General features: G+C 47.5%; 1 protein-coding gene across 1 annotated transcript; it reads right to left on the bottom strand.

Annotated features, from left to right (window-relative positions):
- Positions 1-1,074: 1,074 nt before the first annotated feature.
- NKX3-2 (NK3 homeobox 2) lies at positions 1,075-3,737 on the bottom strand. Its single transcript, XM_037828900.1, has 2 exons — positions 3,121-3,737; positions 1,075-1,624 (listed from the first exon to the last, which is right to left on the bottom strand). The coding sequence occupies exons 1-2, from the start codon at positions 3,584-3,586 to the stop codon at positions 1,089-1,091; spliced, it is 1,002 nt and encodes a 333-aa protein (XP_037684828.1). The 5' UTR covers positions 3,587-3,737; the 3' UTR covers positions 1,075-1,088.
- Between the last annotated feature and the right edge of the window lie 17,473 nt (positions 3,738-21,210).

Genomic DNA, 21,210 nt, shown 5'->3' on the forward strand with positions numbered 1-21,210 from the left:
ATTACAGCGAATAGAGCTTCCAAACTTCACAAATCTTTTAAAAGTTAATACTCTAGTTGAGTGCACAGTGCCCTTAAAGAGGCAAAAGCGGCGAGGTTGACGAGACAGGTAGGCTCACCTGTCTTAGGGGCAGGATCGAGGATGAGGGTGTTCCGGGTCAGGGCCGAGCGGGGACACTGAAGAGGACGCCGTGGAAAGGCTGGCCAAGGATATTCACATTGAATACAAAAATAACCGTCATTTGAATACAAACAACTGAAAAGTGCTACAAGTCTTAATCTCCTTTAAAACAGAAAAAGAAATAGATAAAAGTTTCTGCGAAGGGCTGCCGGGGGTTTGCTGTCTCTTGTTTGGGGGACTCCCAGGCGCTTCCCACTTGGGCGCGGCCCTGGACTCCGGGAGCGAAGACGCAGGGAGGCCCTGGTCTGGCCCACGCTCAGAAGCTCCCTTCCTTACATTCAGCACCCAATAGGGCGCCCCCGCCCGAGCTCTGACACTGGGAGGAGTAGGACGGGGAGCCCCCCAAATTAAACCCTTCACGGTTCAGGTCAGCCCCTGGCCCGAGGTTGCCTGGGGCTGCCAGAGTTCCGCACCCCTTTGTTACAAATGCAATTTCCAAAAATAGATATGTAGATACACATAGATTGGTAGCATGGATACCATGAACTAGTGTGGCCAAGCGCACGAAGCTCCCGGCAGGCCTGAAAGTCTGGGGATTCAGGCTTCGAGGTCTCCGGGAGTTCTCTTCACTCCGGGGAAACGCCATCCCCAGGCAGACACAATCCGGATCCAAATCCATCATTATGGTGGTAATAAATAGTGTCTAGGGGCTTCCAGGCCGGTGAGGAGCGAGCAGGGCACCTAGGCCACAGGGTGCCTCTCTCCAAATTAGAAAAAGGCGCCCCCTCTGGGCAGACTCAGTCCCGCCGCCAGGGCGCACGTCCCAACTAGCAGAACCGGGGCTAGATTTCAACCCCCCTTATAGCCGGTCGGCGGAGCGCCGCTGCCCAGGGCACAACCTGCACAGCCGTCAGCGGCGGTCCGAATCTGGGGCCCGGGGATCACTCGCGGCCTCACTCCGGGCAGGCTCATTGGGTGCCCGCGGCGGCCGCGCACGTGGAGAGCGCCCAGCCAGGGAGGCAGTAGTAAGGGTAATAGTAAGAGGGCTGCAGTGGTAGCAGCGAGGGGGGCCGCAGCACCTCGCCGGGCAGGTACTGTCTCTGATCGTCGCGCACCAGCACTTTCACCGCCACCTTCTTGGCGGCGGGAGCCGAGGCCAGCAGGTCTGCGGCCATCTGCCGGCGCTTGGTCTTGTAGCGACGGTTCTGGAACCATATCTTCACCTGTGTCTCGGTGAGTTTCAGCGACGCGGCCAGGTCGGCGCGTTCCGGCCCGGACAGGTAGCGCTGATGGTTAAAGCGGCGCTCCAGCTCGAAAACCTGCGCGTGCGAGAAGGCCGCCCGCGAGCGCTTCTTGCGCGGCTTGGGCGCTGCCCGCTCTTCCTCCTCCTCCGCGCCGCCCGCCGGACCGCCGCTGCTGCGGTCGCCGGTCCCACTGCACAGCGCAGGCACGCGGGAGCCTGCCGGCCCAACTCCGTCGTCCTCCGCCCGCGGGCTGCGGTCACCTGCGGACCCCGATGGGAACAGAAACAGGAGAGAGTCAGCGTCTCAGAGGAGGTAAGACCAGGCCTCAACTGCGGGGATAGGGGAGGCGGCGATCCCCATTTGATTCCACCTGAGCGGTGGGGCAGTTCCGGCGACTGCGGGCCCTAGAGCCAGCCAGGCAGAAGAGTCTCAGAACCCTGTCCCACCCGTTTCCCGGATCCAGGCCTCTAGGGTGTGGGCGATAGACTTAGACACCGTGCCAACGCTGTGCGGCCTAGGACAAGCCCCCTTCCCTCTCTGGTCCCTGGGCTTCCCTCTGTAACGCTGGGTTGAGGGTGGGTCTGAGCATCCGCGCAAATCTTCACAACACCAAGCCCTGGAATTCTAGGCTGCGTGTGGGTCTCCCTCCTCGTGTTCACCCTCTCCCCACACTCACACCTACACACACACCTCTGCTGTAGGTAAGGGAGGTGTGTGTGTGTGTGTGTGTGTGTGTGTGTGTGTGTGTGTGTGCTGGTGGTGGTGGTGGGGTGGATTCTAGGGTCCGAGGTATTCGGAACCCCTCATCCTCTAACCACCTGGGTTGCTGAGAGGACTAACAGCCCCTGGATAGGTTTCTTTCCTTCTCTCCGTTAGACAACTAGCCGAGGGTTGGAATTGGGAGGGAGAGTTTTTTTCCCCTTGGATCCACATGCTCTGATCCCCTCTCCTCGGCCTGTTCTCCGTGCTCCCTGAGGCCACCATAGCAGCGAGGTCCAGCGCTCTGGGCTGGCGCCAGACCCATTTGCTTGGGGCCAGTGTATGGCCTACAGCTGCGGGCATCAGGCTCGGAAGGGTCCAGGGTCTTTGGACCACACGACATGCCAGCTGCGGCTGAGGAGGCCCCTCTTCTGGCCGCGTCTGGATCTGCCTCCAGCTCCCGAGTCCTCAGCCTAGTGCGGCTCGCCAGGCTCTGGGGTCTGGGAAAGCTAAACCGGCCCTCTTCTCAAAGTCCTAGCTTGGCAGATCTGCAGCCTCAGGCCCACTTGGAGGTGTCCCTGAGAGAAGGCCCCTGAGATTCTGAGCCGGGAGAGCCTCTGCTCTCGAGACCAGGGCAAGAACCTGAAGTCTCTTGAGCCCCTCACCCTTCTCCTTCCCTTATTTTGTGGCCTTGGAGACCAACAGGGCCTAAGGCACTGGCGAGGGACTCAGAGCCTCCCAAGGCAGGGTGCAGCGGCTCTCTTCCAGCCGCGTCTAGGGCGCGTTGCCCCGGGATGTCTCGGCCTCGCCCGGGGACATCGGGCTCTGCGGAGCTCCCCAGTGCTCTCGCGGGCTCAGTTCCGGGAGGGTTTCAGCCGTCCACCCCAGCTGGCAGAGCTTCGGGACTTGGCCAGCCCCGGGAGCCCTGGGTGCAGGGTGCTCAGAGCAGGGCTCGGTCTTCCCGGGCCGAATCCTTCCCGCCCGCCCACCCGGCGTGGGTTGCCCTACTCGCCCATCCCCTCAGCCTGGCCCCATTGCTCGCGAAGCCGCAGCAGACCTGAGACGCTGGCGGACATCTCGCTGTCGCTCCGGCCCACGGTTTCCTCTTCCAAGTCCTTGGAGGCCGGCAGCTCGCAGACCGGCTGGCCGAGGCCCAGGGTCCCACCCGCGCGATTGGCCCCGCTGGCCCCCGGAGTGTCCGCGCAGCGCCTCCCGCCCTCGTTCTCCTCGCTGAGCGCCGAGTCCGAGTCCCAGTCTCCCGGGCTTCCAGCCGTCTGTCCCGCAGCCGCCCTGGTCCTGGCAGGCGACGCCAGCAGAGAGTCCTCGGCACCTCCCAGCGCGCCCGCGTCAGTCTCTCCAAAGAGCCGCCAGCAACAGGCGGCGGGCGCCGCGGCCACGGCCACCGCTGTGCCCCCGGGTGCCACTCGCACCTCTGGCGCGAGCAGCCCGCCGCGCTCCTCTTTCTTGTTGAGGATCGCCTGGATGGAGAAGGGCGTCAAGGTGTTGGCGCCGCGTACAGCCATCTGCGCCGCAGACTGGACCCGCCGGGAGGCGGGGAGAGCAGTTGGGGCGCAAGATAGTTCCGAGATGGTGGAAACGCGCGGGCGGCCACAGCGCGAGTGAGCCGGGAGCGCGAGGCCCTTGCAGCCCCCTTCTGCGCGGCCGGGCAGCGCCCGCCCCCCTCCGGCCGGGGATCCGCGCCGACCCTCACCCCCACCTCCAAGGCCCACCCCGCCCGGAGACCCCCTCCCCAGAATCCAGCGCCAGGCTCTTTCCTCTTGCAGCTCAGCTGGATTATCTCATCGCCTCGCGCCCTTAGGGGCGGGCCGGGGTCTGCCTCCTCGGGGGGCGTGGGGTGGATCAGCGGGGGCCCCTTCGCGGCTGCAGTCCCCTCCCGTGCGCTGTCAGGGCGCACAGTCCGAGTCACTTTTTCTTTGCGCTCCTGTCTCTTCCCCGCCTGCAAGTGTTAGCTCCTGGCTTGTCCTCTCCCTTCCCTGCTGGGCTCGCGCCGGAGCCCACCCCTGACGGCAGCGGCAAAGGCGGCTGGATTCCGAGCAGCGCGGGGCACTTTTTTACCCCTTGCCCTGGTTTTATCTGTTTCTTCTCTCTTTCCTTCTCCAGCGTTCCTCCGCACCCCCCTCCCGCCCCCTCCCGGGTGTCATTCCTCAACGCCGAGTGACAGCCTCAGGCCACGCCCCTTCTCTTGGCCGTCCAGGGCCTTCCCGGCCGCGCATTGGCTGGCTCCAGCTGGGCGATGTTGACTTTAACAGACAAAACTGGGCACGTTGCGCAGGGAAAGACCGAGTGGGACTTAACCCCTTCCCTCCTAAGCCTGGTTCTCGAAGTATTCTCTAGCAACAAGCCACCCAGGCACGCTGCCGGAGAAACCACTTTTCTTATCTCTGCAGATACATCCATCTATTCCAATGCTATTACGGAGCACTGAAATTGTTGACTCAAAACCCGCGGGGGAAATTCAAAACAACGCAGTTCCATAAATCGCGCGCATAGTTTCTGTGCTTCAGGAAGGGCGACAAACATGAAAAACAGTGCATCTTTTCCCCCCTTCAGCTTCCCCGCTCTTTCACAGCGAATTCTATTCGCTGAAATAATCCGTTAATTAAAATCACTCCAGAAATATTTTTTCTTTTCTTGCCATCTTTGATTTATTCCATTTCTAAAAAGGAATTAAAATTAAAAAGATGATTCAGTTAGAACTAAAGTCGGGTGAGGAATTGGAAGGTATTTTGGGAAAAGCTGCTGAATATTGTAGACATTTCCCTGGGTGGTCAATACTGAATTTGATGGAAATTTGTTGAGTTTTACTGCAGGAAGAAAAACACACACACAAACCGCTTTTTAATTTATTCTTTAAATACTCAATTACTTGCAAGTTGAATAAGCTTGGAAATAAATATATGTTTGTTGATTTAAAAAAATATCTGGGAATTGTCGAAGTAATGATCCAGATTTGATGACGTTAAATTATCTTGAAAAATAAGAAATGGATTGTTTTATATACTAGAAGGAGCCAAGCTAAGTACAACTATTGAGGCATATGTTTCATTTTTAAGTAAAAAATTTGCTCAGGTGATCTACCTTACTCTTTTCTATAAAATTTTACCCGAGGTTTAACTTAATACTAAATACACCAACTTGGACCACTAAATAAATTTAAAGAACGCTAATTTTAATTCAATAAATTGCTATAATTGGTGTTATCGGGTCATCAAAATAAGTAACATTTCCTCCTCACTTTCTTGTTTGTTTTTGTTCTGCACCGCAGAAGGGAAATACATTCACCATTCATATTTTGCAGCCTGAGTAAGAGGTTTTGCATCATCTATACTTTCTAGCATTTCAGCCCCCTGATGCTTTCTTGCTCTGTGCCAACCCTGTATTTGGGAAAAACCTCACACTTGAAGAGGTCATTGCCCTTTAGCGCATATGCTTGTTAGGACTCCATCAATTTTGAGGAAAAGGTGTCAAGATTTGGCTGTCAGTATCAGGAAGGCGAAAGGAACTGGGGACTCTCTTCAGGCAAGGAGAGTAACAGAACAGGATGCTTACAAGGTTTCAGAAGAAGGCTTGTCCTTCCTTCCTCCCGTTGATCTTTGTTTATTCTTTAAATTAACTCCCCTATCCCACCACACTCCAGGCAGCCAGGCAGTGATCGGGAGTACAGATATTGAGTTATTCTCGGGTGAGTGGGGGGCATCGGGGAGGAGATGACAGTATGGGGGACTGTGTGCCCTATACTGTCACCCCTCTGTGCGGTTAGGACTTGGTGTGTATATTTGGGGGTTGACTGCCAGGGACTAGAGTAAGTTCGAGGCTATATAAAGACTTACTTGAAAATAATAATAGCTACCATTTAGCTAGCAAAAAAAAAAAAATTATTTTAAAGAAACCTAAATCACAGTAGGGTATGCCCCTTTCTATGGGCCTGCCCGAGGTTTTCAGAGCCGGGAAAGATGCGGTTAGGCGATTTTTGAGTTGTCGTTTTTTGTGTGCGTTCCTATGTGCCGCGGCTGTAGTAAGTGGCTATATTCCGAGTCCTCAGGAGGTGTATACAGCAGCGGGAGAGACGCTTGTGGTGTGTTCTCGGGGCAAGTGAGGCTGTTAATCTTTGGTTCCGGGGAGTGACTGTAGGCCAGAAGTTGGGTGTTTGGCGGAGGGTAAACACACCAGATACTGAGCTGCAACTAGAAGCTGCTCCTAATAATGGTGAGGTGTGGATGAAAGGGCTTTGGGGGCCAGTGAGTGAAGGTGTCGGATGTACAAAAGATTTCCCGGGGTGCTTGTAGAGTCAAGGCCGGCGAAGAGGGCGTGGAGGCGGGGCTCAACAGCCTTGGTGGGGACGCGGGAGCGCTCCGAGGCCATCGGGGGACGATTTCGTCCGAGCGTGGCCCGTAGCTCCCGGAACGCTGCGTCCGCCAGACTGCGCCTGGGGTTCCGTGGACGCTGCGCTCCGGACTGGGCTGGCCAAGGGCTCCCACGGACCTCGGGGAGTCAGCACCGCCGAGAACGCTTCCAGCAGGCTCTCACCCGGGCAGCGTCCCCTTCTTGCTCTCCCCTCCTTCTGAGCCCCGCACTCCTCCTCTTCGTTGTCTTCCTCTTCCTCCCGCCTCGTGTCCTCCGGCTCTTCCCCACCTCCTCTCTTTCCACTTGAGCAGTTTGGTTCCTGCGCGCCCCCTACATGCCGCACCCTGCGTCCCCCCGGGCGGCCAGGGTCCGGAGCGCTGTTGCGCGGGGAGGATTCCGCGGGCAGCCGACTGAGTGCCGCGAGCGAGGCAAGGGAGAGAGCGGAGCGAGCGGGGATAGGTGGGGGCGGTTTGGACCCCAGATTTCGGGCGCGCGCCCGTGCCACCCGCTGCTGCGCGGGTGCTCCCCGGATCCCCAGCCCGCCTGGAATTCCCCGGCCCGGCCACCGCGCGCCGCGCGCCGCCCTCCTGCTATCGGCCACCTGCGTCCTCCGCCGCCCCACGCCCGGGGAGAAGACCGCTTCCCGAGGACCCCGTGGGAGCGCGCCAGGGGCTGCCTGGCAACAGGAGGACGTCTTTCAGACGCCGGTGACCTTGACCCAAGTCACCTGCCCTCTCTGGGCCACGGTTTCCAGTCCTTCAAAACGGGGGCTTGGATCGTGCGCCCTCGGAGGCCGCTGCTGATCTGTGTGAACCAGCCGGCGCGGAGCTCGTCCCTGCAGACTCGCCTGCGCCGGGACAAGGCGGAGCCCGCGCCTGGGACTGACCATTGGTCTCCATCTGCAGGATCTCCAGGGCGCCCCGAGCTTCAGAAGCACCCAAGCTTCAAGCGACACAGCGACTCCCTGCCAGCAGACACCGGCTCCTGGGTTCCTAAATCAGCAGTTTCTAGCCCCAAGCAGGGTTTGTTTCCAGGACGTCGTCCAGGTGTATCTGTCTGCAGAGAGAAGCATCTACTTATTTAGCCAGAGTTCCAGAGGTGGCTCCAGCGCTCTTCTAACGGGCGATGGTAGTTTTATATTTAAACAAATATTGCCCGCCGACACTATGCTGGGAAGTGCAGCCTGTTGTTTTATTTAATCTACACAACCTTGGGGTGGGTGAAAATATTTACTACCCCATTTTACAGATGAGGAAAGTGAGACTCGTTACTTCATCACCAGTAAGCGACTGTCAGGATTCAAATGCGGCTTTGATGTCCAGTTCAGCTAGTTTTTCCACTCCAAACGATTTTGCTCATTAACCTCCAGGTTTATTCTCTTTAAATGTTTCCATTCGTCGTCCTTATCCATTTCTGTGCTACCCATTCATCATTAAAGAGCTTCGAATTTAAAGTAATCAAAGAAGGAATTCAGACAGAGAAAACTATTTCTTCTGTTTCGTGCATTTGAAGATAAAGCAGGCGGAGGCCTGAGGATTTGCTGTGTTGGAAGAAACATACCGTTATTATTATCATCAATAAAGAAACTGTGTGTAGAGGGAGACAGCCAAGTGAGGAAGCTCATTGGGTTCAGAAATCAGGGACCTGGGTTTGCGAACTCATGGAAGTCACTTTCCCTTTGGAGCTTGGTTTTTTCTTACCTGTTTGGAGCCAGGGTTGGAGATCAGATCTCTCAGCTCTTTAAAAAGAAAAGTATCGACCTGCGAACCAGCGTGAAAACAGTGGGGAAGGAGCGCCACCTAGCGGGCATTACTAGGGATGTTTGCGAGTACCGGAGAGAAGTATTGAGTCAAGTAGAGTCAAAAAAGAAAATGTGTGGCAAAACTGAATGTTTTTGTTCCCAGTTTCATGTTTCCACAGTCCCAGGTTGTCAGTGATCTAATGACAGAGATGTTGCATTTTAACAACTCACCCAGACACGTCCAAACAACCGCCAGGAGACCCCTGTCTCTCAAGGGCAGGAGGAAGGGTTTAGACAGAACAGGGACATGTTCAGTCTGTTTTAGAATTGGAGGACGTTGCAGTGGGAAGACACAGAGGGATCCGGGTTCTACGTCCTGTAACACATCCTTGGTTCCTCCTTGTTGGCTCCCCAGGCGGTCTGTTGTGAATACTTGACCAGTGCTCTCCCAGGAAGATGATTTCAGGCACAGCGGCACTGTGTGCTTTATTGGACTTACACAAATGCTTTTCAGTTTTATGAGAAACTGGTTTCTTTATGAGACTAATTGAAATGTTTCACACGAAACATCAGAAAGTTCAAGCCAGGTGAAGGCACAGAGACACATAGAGAGAAGGTCATGTGACAATGGAGGGAGAAGGTCATGGAGGTCAGTGGGAGGAGACATTGAATGATGCATCTACAAGCCAAGGAACATCAAGGATTTCCAGCAACCAGAGGGAGCACGGCTTGGCTGACACCTTCATTTTGGACTTTTGGCCTCCTGAACTGTGAGAGAATAAATTTCCATTGTTTAAGCCACCAAGTTTGTGGTACTTTCTTACGGCAGCCCCAGGAAACTAAGACACCCTGTAAGGCCCTATTCTCACTAAAATTCTAGTGGTGGGATGCCCTGCATAAACATGTATCCAGATAAAGCAGTGGAAAATACATCAGCAATAAATATACCAGATATATGATAAACTACATCATAAGTGCCCTGAAGAAATTTAAAACCCAATGATGTGATAGAGGATGATTTGGGGCTACACACAGAGTTTTCCCTATTATTTATATTATTATTTATATTTTACATTTGTTACAGCTGATGAACCAGTATTAATATGACTCTATTATTAACTATAGTCGGTAGTTTACAATAGGGTTATTTCACTCAACATGATGTTTTCAAGGTCCATCCATGTTGTTGCATGGTTCGGAACTCTGAGGAGGAGCTTTTCAGACAAAGGGAAAAACTGGTGCAAAGAGGGGCAGGCAGGTGGGAACAATGGGATGTCTGGTCAAGGACCCAACAGGAAGTTTGGGTAGCTGGAGCACCATAGGGGAGGGGTAGAGTGGTAAGTTTTGGGGTCCACGGGTAGCCAGAGGTGGTGCAGGGTTTTGTAAGCCACTGAAAGGATTGTGAATTTTATTTTCAGTATGATGGGAAGCCATTGTGAGATTTTAAGCAAAGGGGTGACAATGCGATTTGCATTCTTAAATGATTACAGTGATACCTTGGTGCTCGACTGGTTTTAAACTCATCAAATTTGGTACTTGATGCATTTTGATGTAAAAATTTTGTCCTGGTACTTGTTCTTTGGTACTTGATGTGCAAGCTAGAGCTTGTCAATGCTGGTTACCTCATGACTTGCTGCCCTTTCCAGCCTAAACAAAAATGCACACATTAGTCACGTGGTAGCTCTTGCCCTGTGCACATCCTCTTGGGGTCTTATCTTAGCTTCTGTGGTCATTTTGGGTATTTTTTTTGCACTTTTTTTCTCATCATGGGTCCTAAGAAAATGAGCAATGATAGCACTGAGCAGAAAAGAAAATTACTTTGCACCACCATTGAGCAAAGAGAAAAGAAATAATAGGCAAATATGAGATGGGTATTTGCATTACTGATCCTGCTAGGTAATACAGTATGCCTAGAACAACTGTCTCCACCATCATTAAGAATAAAGAAGTGATAAAAAAAGGCTGATATTGCAAAAGGAGTTAAAACAGTAACAAAACAGCATTCCCAAACACTCGAGGAAGTTGAAAAGCTGTTATTAATTTGGGTAAATGAGAAGCAGTTAGCAGGTGATAGTGTATCAGAAGACACAATATGTGAAAAAGAGAAAGTGTTGCATGCTGGTCTTTTGAAAAACAAACCGGGACTGAGTAATGACTGTGTTGAACTTTTAAGGCCAGCCATAGCTGGTGTGATAATTTCAAATAAAGGACCGGCATCCATAGTGTCGTGAAGCATGTTGTGAGGCTTGGCGAGGCAGTGAGTGCTCATAAAAAGGCTGCAGGTGCAGAGGGTACAGTTGTGCAGGACATTGTATCTTTGGCCCACCCATGGGTCTGGAGCTTGATGCTGCTGATGTTGAGGAGCCAGTGGAGGAACATCGTGAAGAGCTCAGCACTGCGGAGCTGCAAGAACTACAGGAGGAGCAGCAAGAGGTGGCTGAAGAGATTTCTTCAAGTGAGGAGGAGATAAAGGAGGCTGTCCCCCGTTCCTTGATAAAAGAAATGTGTGCAAAATAGGCTGAACTTCAAAACTTTGGAGAAGTACCATCCGGACAAAGCTCTGACAAGCAGAAATGTGAATTTATTGAATGACCAAACAATTTCACATTTTTGAGGAATTCTGTAAAGAAGACAGAAGCAGTCCTCGCTGGATGTTTTTAGTGACGTTGACAGAGTGTGTCAGAGTCTGTGGGGCAAGTTGAAAAAAGGCAGAAAAGAGAAAGAACACCTGAAGTGCAGGTGCCCAATGTTCTACTGGAGGGGTCTCTCCTTCCAAGCAACGCTCCATGTAAACCTCTCCTCCCCACCATTCTCCTCCAGCGTTCCCATTAGGCCATGGACTCTTCTCAGTGCAGGTAAAGTAAGTTTTTATTTTGTTTAATCTAAGTATTTATTAATGTTTAGGTTTATTGCTAATGTAAAGTAATGATACACAACCACATCCTTTTACATATTGCTTTAAAAATGTGCATTTTCTTTGGTTTGGGAATACATTAAATTTATTTAAATTATTCCTTATGGGAAAAATTTGTTTAGTACTCATCATTTTTGGTACTTGTTGCACCTCCTGGAACCAGTTAACAATGAGTACTGAGGTAGCACTGTACACTGTTCTATAAAGAAAAGATGGTGAGGTGGTAGCAGGAGTATCCAGAAGACAATCAAAAGCTAGAGTCCAAGCAAGAGATGATGATGGCTTGAATTAAGTGGTACTGGAGATGGAGGGAAATGCCCAGTTCTGGGGCCTGCCTTGGCAGTGTTCGTGAAGGACTTGATGGATTGGAAGGAGAGGGAAGGGAAGGGGAATAATCAAAGGTACATCCTGCAGTTTGAGCTTAGGTGTCTGGGTTAGTAATGGTGCTATTCACTCAGGCAGGAAAGATGGAGAAAACTTGGTGGGAGGATGGTGTTCAGTTTTGGACATTTAGGTCTGGGATACTTAGTAGACATCCATGTGGAGGTATGAAATAGGTGTGAAGTGGGCAGGTGAATTTATCATTTTAAGAAGTGGTCAGTGCTAGAGATAGAAATTCGGGAATGATCAGACTATAGGTGGTATTTAAAGTGATGGAACTGATGATGTCACCTGTTGTTCCAACCCAGCTTAGCCCTAAGACTGAAGAACGCACCACCATGAGGGTGGACAAGGATTTAATTGGGACTTACTGACAGGAGATGATGGACTTACGGTTATGGCCAGCTGGGGAAAGTGAACCTCAGGAAGAAGAGAGAAGGCGTGCTGAGGGGGAAGGGGGGTGGCTTATAAAGGTTTGTGAAAGTGGAGTTTCTTGTAAGGTTTTGTTACTAACAGTGATTAGGGGAGGGAAATTTTAATACCTTTGCCTGTTGCCTGGTCTTGTAGGCAGCTGCATGTATCTCACAGTGGATACCTGCCCCTCACGCTTGCTGCCATGACCAAGAATTCCTCCTCATCCACTCAGTCACATCAGGTATGAGCAGATCCCAGTCACCAGATGGCGAGTAGACTACATTGGGCCCTTTCCCTTATCTGAGGGTGCAAAATATGCCTTTATGGCTGTAGACAAGGCTACTGACATTCCCAGTAGGAAAAGTCAACCAGATAGCTGCCATATGTAGCCTGGAGAAATTAAGTGCTTTCTTTGGGGCTCCAGACATGCAGACAGTGATAGAGGGACCCCCCTTTACTGGATAATTAACCCAAGACTGGGCTACTGAACATGATTCTTATGGACATTTCTTTTGCCACACAAACTCACAGAGGCAGGGTTCATTGAAAGAATTAATGGGCTTTTAAAAGAACAGCTAAAAGATGACAAACAACCCCTGCAGCAGTGGACCTGATGGTTATATCCAGCCATCACCAGCCTCAATACACAACCCTGAGCAGCTGCTCCCGCTCTGTTTGAGTTGGTAACTTTGGGACCCATGCAACTACTGTGAATTCAGGTAACAGGACCAGTAATGTTACAGCCACAATGAGGTAATGAAAGTAATTTGCTCTTCCTGTGCCACAAGCATTAGAAATTAGGGAAAATAAGGTCAATTGGTCATGGTCCTGGACAATGCAGCTGTGCTGGTTGGGAATCCTAAGCCCATGGGCTATTGGGGGCACCTAAGATTGAAGATTATTATATGTATATATGTAACCAACCCGGATCCTCCACACTTCAAGGTATCTTGTGTATGACTTTGTGGACACTTGTTATGCATAAGCTAACCATAGACTTCACTTGAGAAGACTCCCTGCATTTGCAGGGGGAAAAATTTGTGATATCTAAAACCCCCTCATAGCACCCCTTCCCCAGGAACTCTTCTGTCCACTACTGGAAACTTAGCTTGTATGAGTAGGAATTACCCCTTATTGTTCCTGATAAACATCTTTCTTTTTTCCTATAGCACCCTAGGGGCCTCAGTGGTAACTCATCCCCGCAATTGAACCCTATGTTGGGTTTGCACAGTCTTGCCAACTTTAGGTGCCTCCAGCCTTTCTCGGGCTGTAACCCCTGCAAATTGGACTGCATGGAATATCCTATTGACCTGGCACAATTCAATGCATTGGAAAATAAGCACAGATTTTATCAATTGTCAGTAGTATCTCTTTGTGGGGATGTTATTTCTGTATGGGGTGGGGGTACTTTTCTTTTGTTGTCTCTGAACCAGCAATGTCTGTCCTAGGGTCAACATTGTCTGCGGCATGGGGCCCTGCCCCCTCCTCCATTAATGAGATAAATGCAGCCACCTGTGGGACCAGGCAACAGGCTCCTTTCACCTGGAGGGAAAGCATTAAAACTTCCTTCCCCTAATCACTGTTAGTAATCAAATCTTGAGAGACATTGTTGTAATCAAGTCTCGCAAGAAACTCTGTTGTCATAAACTTTTATTAGGCCTCTCCTGGGCACTCGTCTCTCTCTCTCTCTCTGCAGAATTGTGGGATGCTGACTCCACTCTCCCAACCCGCCGCCTCCAGAAAAAATCTTTTCCTGTTGTGTAAGTCCCTGATTAAACTCATGGGTAACTCCATGCCAGGCGTGTTCTTTGGTCTTGGGGCTAATCTGGGTCAGAAGAGTGACATTTATTAAAAGATACTGCTGTCCACCTGCCCCACCCGGCTCAGGTATTACCTCAGTTCTGACACTTTCTGGAAACTTTCTGTGACCCTATCTGTTGTTTTGTGACCAATTCCTCCCGGAAATGAGGAACTTCAGTGCTTTTGATTGATTTGCTAGTGCGCTCAACCTGAGAAGTTTGTTTGGAATTACACTGACTAATCAAGGCAAGTTGCTGCCCAGTGTTGGTGAACAAAGATACAAGTTATGTACCAGTGAGGATAAACAAGGCACTTAATCTGAAAGCATGGCTTTTATGGAGTAGTGTGCCTAAATTCCAATCATTCACATATCCTTCTTCATATTTTTGACATGTCAGTGTGTCCATATGTAATTGTTATTTACTTAATATTTTTACTTAAATGGTTCGTTTTTAAAAACTTCAAAATATTTTATTTTTGAGAAAAAATTTTATATAAATAATCCCAACAGAAATATGTACATAAATTCATCAAAAGGCATATACCAGAATGTTCATAGCCTCGTGTTTTTTGTAATAGCCAAAACCTGGAAACTACCCCAATGCCTGTCAACAGTAGGACTGGTAAGTGAAGTGTGGTAAACAGGATACTGTGTAGCAAGGAGAATGACCAATCTACAACCACAGACAAATGCATGGATGAATCTCATGAACACAATGTTTTAAATACTTGCTGTGGCATCTTTAGGGTGTGGAATGGAGCCTGGTACATGGTAGGCATTTAGCAAATAGTTATTGACTGAAGGAAGGGTCTCCTTTTATCCTCAGCACAACCCGGTGAGATTGGCAGGACGGGGCTCAGCATTTCTAATTATGGACGAGGAAACCGAGATGCAGAGAGGCCAAGTGATTTGTTCAGCATTGGAATGCCTGCCAAAACAGCCTGCCGTGTAAAGCGTGTTTGCGCACCATCATTTTAAGTTATATAGCTCTTACCGCAGGCTTTCAGCACAAATAAAATATTTTAGTTTCTTTTGTTGCTGTTAAATCATCTTCTGAGGCCTGACTTTGAGATGTTTATTTCCATTGTGTGATATTTCGGACTGAGTTTTAAAAGGAAAAGGGCCAGAGGGCTGTTCTTTTAGAGAAAGGGGCTTAAGATAGGGGGAGAAAACCTACTGGAGAGATTTATGTCAAGGAATTACAGCGAACTCTGTCATTCTGTCTGAGTTAGCGTGGCTAGAAACAGGAAGGGGAAAACAGGATATTGTGGTAGCGTGCGGACTTAATGGAATGTCAGATGAACAGATGGGACTGAGATGTGGCCTGGGAGCTGTCAAAGACGCTTGCGGGAGGGACTTCAGAGAAATGCCTACACAAATGCAGGTGACCTGGGGACGGGCATTGCTTCCTGTGAATCCAAAAGTGTCAGTGAAGTATCAAAAGGAGAAGCAAAGGCATCTCTGTCAAGTCATCCTTCTAGAAACAATCCATGCTTAGGTCAGAGGGCAGTAGGGGTTCCGGGGGGGTGGGGGTGGGGCGGAGATGAGAAAACTTATTGAGGCATGGATTTCACTTAACGGTTAGATTTACTTTTTAGTTTTAAGAACCCAAATGCTCAGTTATATCCTTTTAAACTCAAGCAATGTTTACTGGGGAAAGAATCTTTTGGAAGGCCCAGGGACCAAAAAATGACAGGGATGGAATTAGCAACAATGTTTGACAGAGACACATGAGCCCAAATAGGAAAAGGCCAGTTCTTCTTGAACACTCTTTTTTTTTCTTTTTTGTTAGTCTGACTATTTTAAATAAGACTTGACAAATTGGCGTCCGCAAATAAAAACAACTCTGAGCTTTGATGATCAACTCAATTTGAAAAGATGACATTTTAAAAAAGTGCTTGACAGATTCTGCTAGTGGACACAGGGAATGCATTTATTAAAATGTAACTGAGAGTCTGGTCCATCAGGAGATGTAAACTGAGTGAATGAGGACACTAACAATTCCTGCAGAGGATTTGAAAAAATGTTCTCTGAATACATTTTTTTTCCACTTTAGACAGTGTAGCGTATTAGGTACTTGAAAGTCCATACTGCAGCAAAGCACCCCAATGCTAGATTAATTACAAGCACTTAAAGTCCATGGCTTAGTACTAGAGAATAGTATGCTATATGGAAGTTCAGATATGTGCAGAAGAGTGGGATGGATGTGGATAGTCAAAAGTGTGGCTTGTCCTGATTATTAAGCTATTGTCTCTTAATTCCTAATCCACCCATCTATATTTTTCTTTGTGATCTGGGACTAGATTTTGTAAATCAGGTTTCTCCTTAGCTAGCAGGTTTCTTGTTAGTTCTGCCAATAGGGGGCACTAAATGGAGACTAGAAGGCTGAATAGGAGAGGAGACGTGCTGCTTCTCATTTGGCAACTATTTTTGTTAGCATCACACCAGTAACAGGTCTTCACCTCAGCAGTAGCAGTTGCTCCTGGTTTCGAAAATGTCCCCCTACTCTCCTAGGACCAGCCTCCTTGCGCTTCCTCAGTGATAACAGCACCATCTGGCGCACCTCTTCTCGGAGTTCTGAGTTCCAGCTCCTCGGGGCTTCTCCTTTAAACTTCTAATAGCCCCAATCTTTACCTTTCCCCAGCCAAGAGGTGAGGATGCCTGCTTCCTGAAGTTACCTTTTGCTTTTTAGCTTTTTAATAGCTGTTTAAACCAGTTCCCTGCATAAAACTAAAGTAACGGGCATGGTTTCAAATAGTTGACTGGACTATGCTTGAAACAAGGTCTAAAATTTATTCCCTATAGTATAGTAGGAAGAATATGGTTAGCCTCAGTCCTTTAATCCATTACTGGGTGATGCCCCCGGGAGAGAACGAGGATGACCTGGTCGGATTCTTGTAAACTTGCTAATGATAGGCCTCCAGGTAAGCAACTAATGGTATTTTCTAGTAGGAAAGGCTATAATTATGGAAAGTTTTTAGCAGGATGCACTTGGTCTGTGCAGGATTGCTTATTATGAAAATCAAACAAACAAATCCCTGGAATCTACTGATCTATGGGGCATGGCTTCTGGAAAATGTCACAGGAGTTATGTAACCATCTGAGTAGAGATGTTCCATGATTGAAAGGACTCCCTTCTGTGTAAGTAAAGGAGCTGCAGATCTTTTTTAGAGACCTCATGTGTTAAGCTGGGCCAGCGTGTGTCCTGTTGAGAAAAGGACTTGGGAAGCAGGTTGGCTGTCTAGGACATCTATGCTTTACTTGTGCCTTATATCCTTGAAATTTTTAGTAAAGCTTAATGCCGGGTAAGATCTCTGAGTCGTGTGAGTCTGACTTTACAGTTTGATCCTTTGTATTATTAATAGCGTGTACCATTTCTCAGAATATCACTGGACATTGTACTTCATCAAAAATATGGGAATCAATAAGAAAGAAGAAGATGTGGGATACAGATTTAGGAGATTCCAAAGAGAAGAGAAGTGAAGGGTATCCCCAGGACGATGGTTAAAGGACATCCCAGGATGAGATGGCAGCCGGTGCCGACTGGAACAGTAAGACCTGAGAAACAAATAGGTTGTGGGCTTTTTCTGCAAGATGCCTTCTGGCGGCAGTCCATCTTTTAAAATCTAGTGGTGAGTGGAGGAGTTTGGCCTAGATTTTTGTGTACTTGGCTTCCCTGGATAGTATGCAAAAAAGTTCTTGCTTTCCCCTCTAAGCCCTAAAGGTGAGAAGCAAAAGGTTAAAACTTCTTGTAGGATATCTATTTGATCTTGAGTTTAAGACAAAAAAAGAGATAACCATAAAATAAAATTTATATTCAATTACATTCAAATTAAGAACTGTTCATCAAAAGTACCATAAAAGTGAAAAGATAAGCCACATACTGTGTATACGTGTTGTGTGTTTGGAGATGAGGAAAGTATTTGCAACACATATACACGAAGCTTTATTATCCAGTTTGGCTACAAATATTACCGTTTTCTATATGTGCAGTGAAATGAATATGTTCAGGAAGCTGTGCCCTAGAGAAACTTCACAAGAATGTTCATAGAAGCATTGTTTAATCCTGAAATAAATAACCCAAAGTCCATTAACGGGGGAATGGTTTAATATATTGTGGTATATTCTTTCAATGGAAAATTTCTCTCTACAAAAGTGAAAATCAACTAACTTGAGCTACACGCATTGAATCTCAGAACACAATATGGGAGAAAGAAGCAAGTCTCAAATGATCCTTAAAATATGATTCTATTTATATAAAATGCAAAAACATTCAACTTAAGATATTGTTTAGGGACATGTAAGTATGTAGGAAAACTGACAAACAGCAAGGGAATAATCCTGTATTTAGAGTGGTGGTGGAAGGAGTGATGTGATTGGGAATGGGCACACTGGGAGCCTTCCAAGGCGGTAATGTTGGTATTGTTCTACTTCTTAAATTGAAAGGTGGGTAAATGGAATCTTAAAAACAAAATTTTATGTCATATATATACTTTTGATTATAAGAAATAGTTCATAATTTTTTTAAAAGCCTACAAAAGGTGGATATGTAAAATCTTATTTTTGTAAAAATCAATCTACGTATTTCATTAATTCAAAGGCTCACAGATTTTCCACATTTAAACATCTCCGAAATTAAGATGTATCTTACAATCGCTGTTGAACAATTGGCAGTTATGATCTAGATGTCACTGTCATGTGTGAACTTGTTCATAACTGCTTATATTATTACTTCAATGGAACTATGTTCATCAGTAGTTCTACATACATGGATTTTAAATGCCATTTAAAATACCTTTAAAAAGACTGCATTATAATTTGGCATCGAAACAGGTACTGCATACCCAGAAAGGCACAGAAACCAGGCAGCCAGAAATAAGTTTTATATTAGTGAAGCAAGTACTGGTGTTGAAGAAATGACCTTGATTCTGTATTTTCTTGAAAAGCAACAACCAAGTGTTCTCTGTGAACTAAGAAAGGAAGATACCCACAAGCAGTGAGGCTGGTACATTTTGTTCCTAAGATATGTGCAAAGGATTGTCCATCACATGGCAAGTGCAAGGTGGGAGAAATCACCAAATCCCTTGGAATTGAGGACAGACATTTCAAAGCAACAGTAGGCTGATATGACTCATGCATCTTTTAAGACTCAGTTTTTGTGTCATAGGTTTAATTGCAATACTTTTTTTTCCTTAATAGTATGTAAAATAATGGTGCGGCATAGTCTATAGTGCCTTAAGATTAGACAAAAATTCTGAGTTAAATGAAGTTAGTCAGTCTTTTCAAGATTTCTTGGAAACGTGAGTGCTAATATGCCACATGAATCCAAGAAGGGATAGTGTGAGGAAGCATCTGTTGAAAGTAATGGGTATTATGTGTAACATATTGCTGTATAGTTAATATTCTTTGTTTGTATGGGGTCTTCCAGAATGCTTCTGCAAGCTTATCTGTGACAAAATGGCACCTATCACATCCCCCCATCCTTTTTGCTCCTCAGCTTCCAAGATGGTCTATTCCCTGGGTTCCAACTTTATTTGGAACTTCCCTTTTCTCTCCCCTTTTCTGCGTTTGTCCTTCGACCTGCTCCCTTCAGGAAGGCAATTTTCTTCCCTTGCTGCAGTCTGCAACCAGACACCAATCCTAGCGCAGCACAGCTGTTTGCATTGTGTGGTCATTGCGCCTCGAGACCTGGGTTCATATTTGTGTCTTTAAGTGTTGGGCTTAGAGTAGGAGCCTGACAAATGTGTATTTTCTCAGCACAGCAATCTCAGTAGAAAAATGCCAGCTATAAAACTATTCCCCCCTCATAGAAGAGTCTGTGAGTATAGTGTGAAAAACATCTTGTCCTTAATCACAAAAAGATGGCCAAGTAGCAATTTCCTAAAAGTGAGGTGCTCTTGATCATAGGACAAGAAATAATAAATAATAAAAAATCAAAACAAAAAAAACCAAGAAAGCCATCTTTCCAGCATTTGCGTTAGAACCATCCCCTCTCCTCCCTGACACCTGAGCCCTCTCAGCCCCATGTCAGTTAGGTTTAATCGGTTGCAGTGATATTTGGGGAAAAGCGCCACTGTATTATGGTCCTAAGGTCAGGGAGCCTATTAGTAGACAGGTCAATGCCTCTGTCCTGTGGGTTTAGTAGAATCCTGGTCTGGGGGTCAGAAGACAAGAGATCTAGTCTCAACTCTGCCACTACCCCACTGTGAGATCTTGTTGGGAAGAGGTGTGCTATTCTGAAGGCTATTCCTAATTGGCGTGTTTATGGCAAGCCTTATTTAGTAGGTTCTGTTCTTTAAGAAGTTGAGGTGGTGGTGGGGTCAAGTGGTATCAGTCCAGAGGAAAAAGCCCTGAAGCTATGACGGGAAAGACTGTTGTCATGAATTATCAACTACAATTGAATTAAGTAACTGTCTGTCATTTGTGAGCCACATCACTTTGTTAAGGGATGCTTTGCTCTCTTGATTGTCCCAGCTTTGTCTTAGTGCTGTGACGGGCAAAGCAGATGGGCCAGTATTCAGATTGTTCCTGCAGCAGAAGTGAGGTGGTGGGAGTGGTAACTGGGCTGATATCAGGGAAAATGTCAAATTTGAGGATATTATTTAAGTGTTTCTCAGTGGATTAGTTGGGGGTGGGTGGGAGGGATTACTGGCATTTTGAGCTGGATAGTTCTTTGGAGTGCAGGACTGTCCTGCGTATTATAAGAATTATAATTCTTGGTCTCTTTCCTTCTACTAAATGCCAGTAGTACCAAATCATTGTACAAACCAAGAATTGTTCTCATGTACTTCCAATGCCTCCTAGCAGGAAGTATCTGCTCTTCATCTGGGTTTGAGGACCACTGGAAGCTGAGGAGGGGTCCAACTGACTTACCCACCAGAAAATTCTTTATGTAGCTCCAATCTTTAGTCTCAATATTACTGAGAAAGGCAGCATTTCCTCTGAGTACTCAGTTCCTAAAAGGTCATGTGCAGAGCAGGAATTACCTGAAGGCTTACTAAACGGAGTAACACTGGTTTCACATTAACGATACATTTTAAGGTTTGTACTTCTGATGAACCCACCTAAAACTGCCCAGTGTCAAGGAACCTGGAGCCTTGGGTACTAGCCTGGATTCTACTCCTGACTGACTTTAAGACAAGCCACTACATATTTTTTGTTATTAGCTGAAACTCATCCCTATTAATGAAAATAAGGAACTCTCATGTTCCTCAGCTCTAAGGTCCCTTCCAGATCTGAAGTTCAATTCTATTTGGGGAGGTAGGGTGGGGGCAGGCCATCACTGGCTCATATTTGAATATCAAAATGCAAGAATATACCTAAGCCCATAGAGAAGAAACGGTTTTCACAAGGGAGAATTTTAAAATTTGGGGAAAAAAAAATCTTACCACTCAAGTTTTGGGAAACATTTTATAATTTATATATAAAATCTCAGTAAGAAACCATGTAAAATGACAGAAATATCCACCTTACAATAAGAGTCCAAAAAAAAAACCAAAAACATAAACAAAAATCAAACTGAAACAAAACC

Source organism: Choloepus didactylus, chromosome 3 (genome assembly GCF_015220235.1).
Source record: "Choloepus didactylus isolate mChoDid1 chromosome 3, mChoDid1.pri, whole genome shotgun sequence".
Taxonomy (NCBI): domain Eukaryota; kingdom Metazoa; phylum Chordata; class Mammalia; order Pilosa; family Megalonychidae; genus Choloepus; species Choloepus didactylus.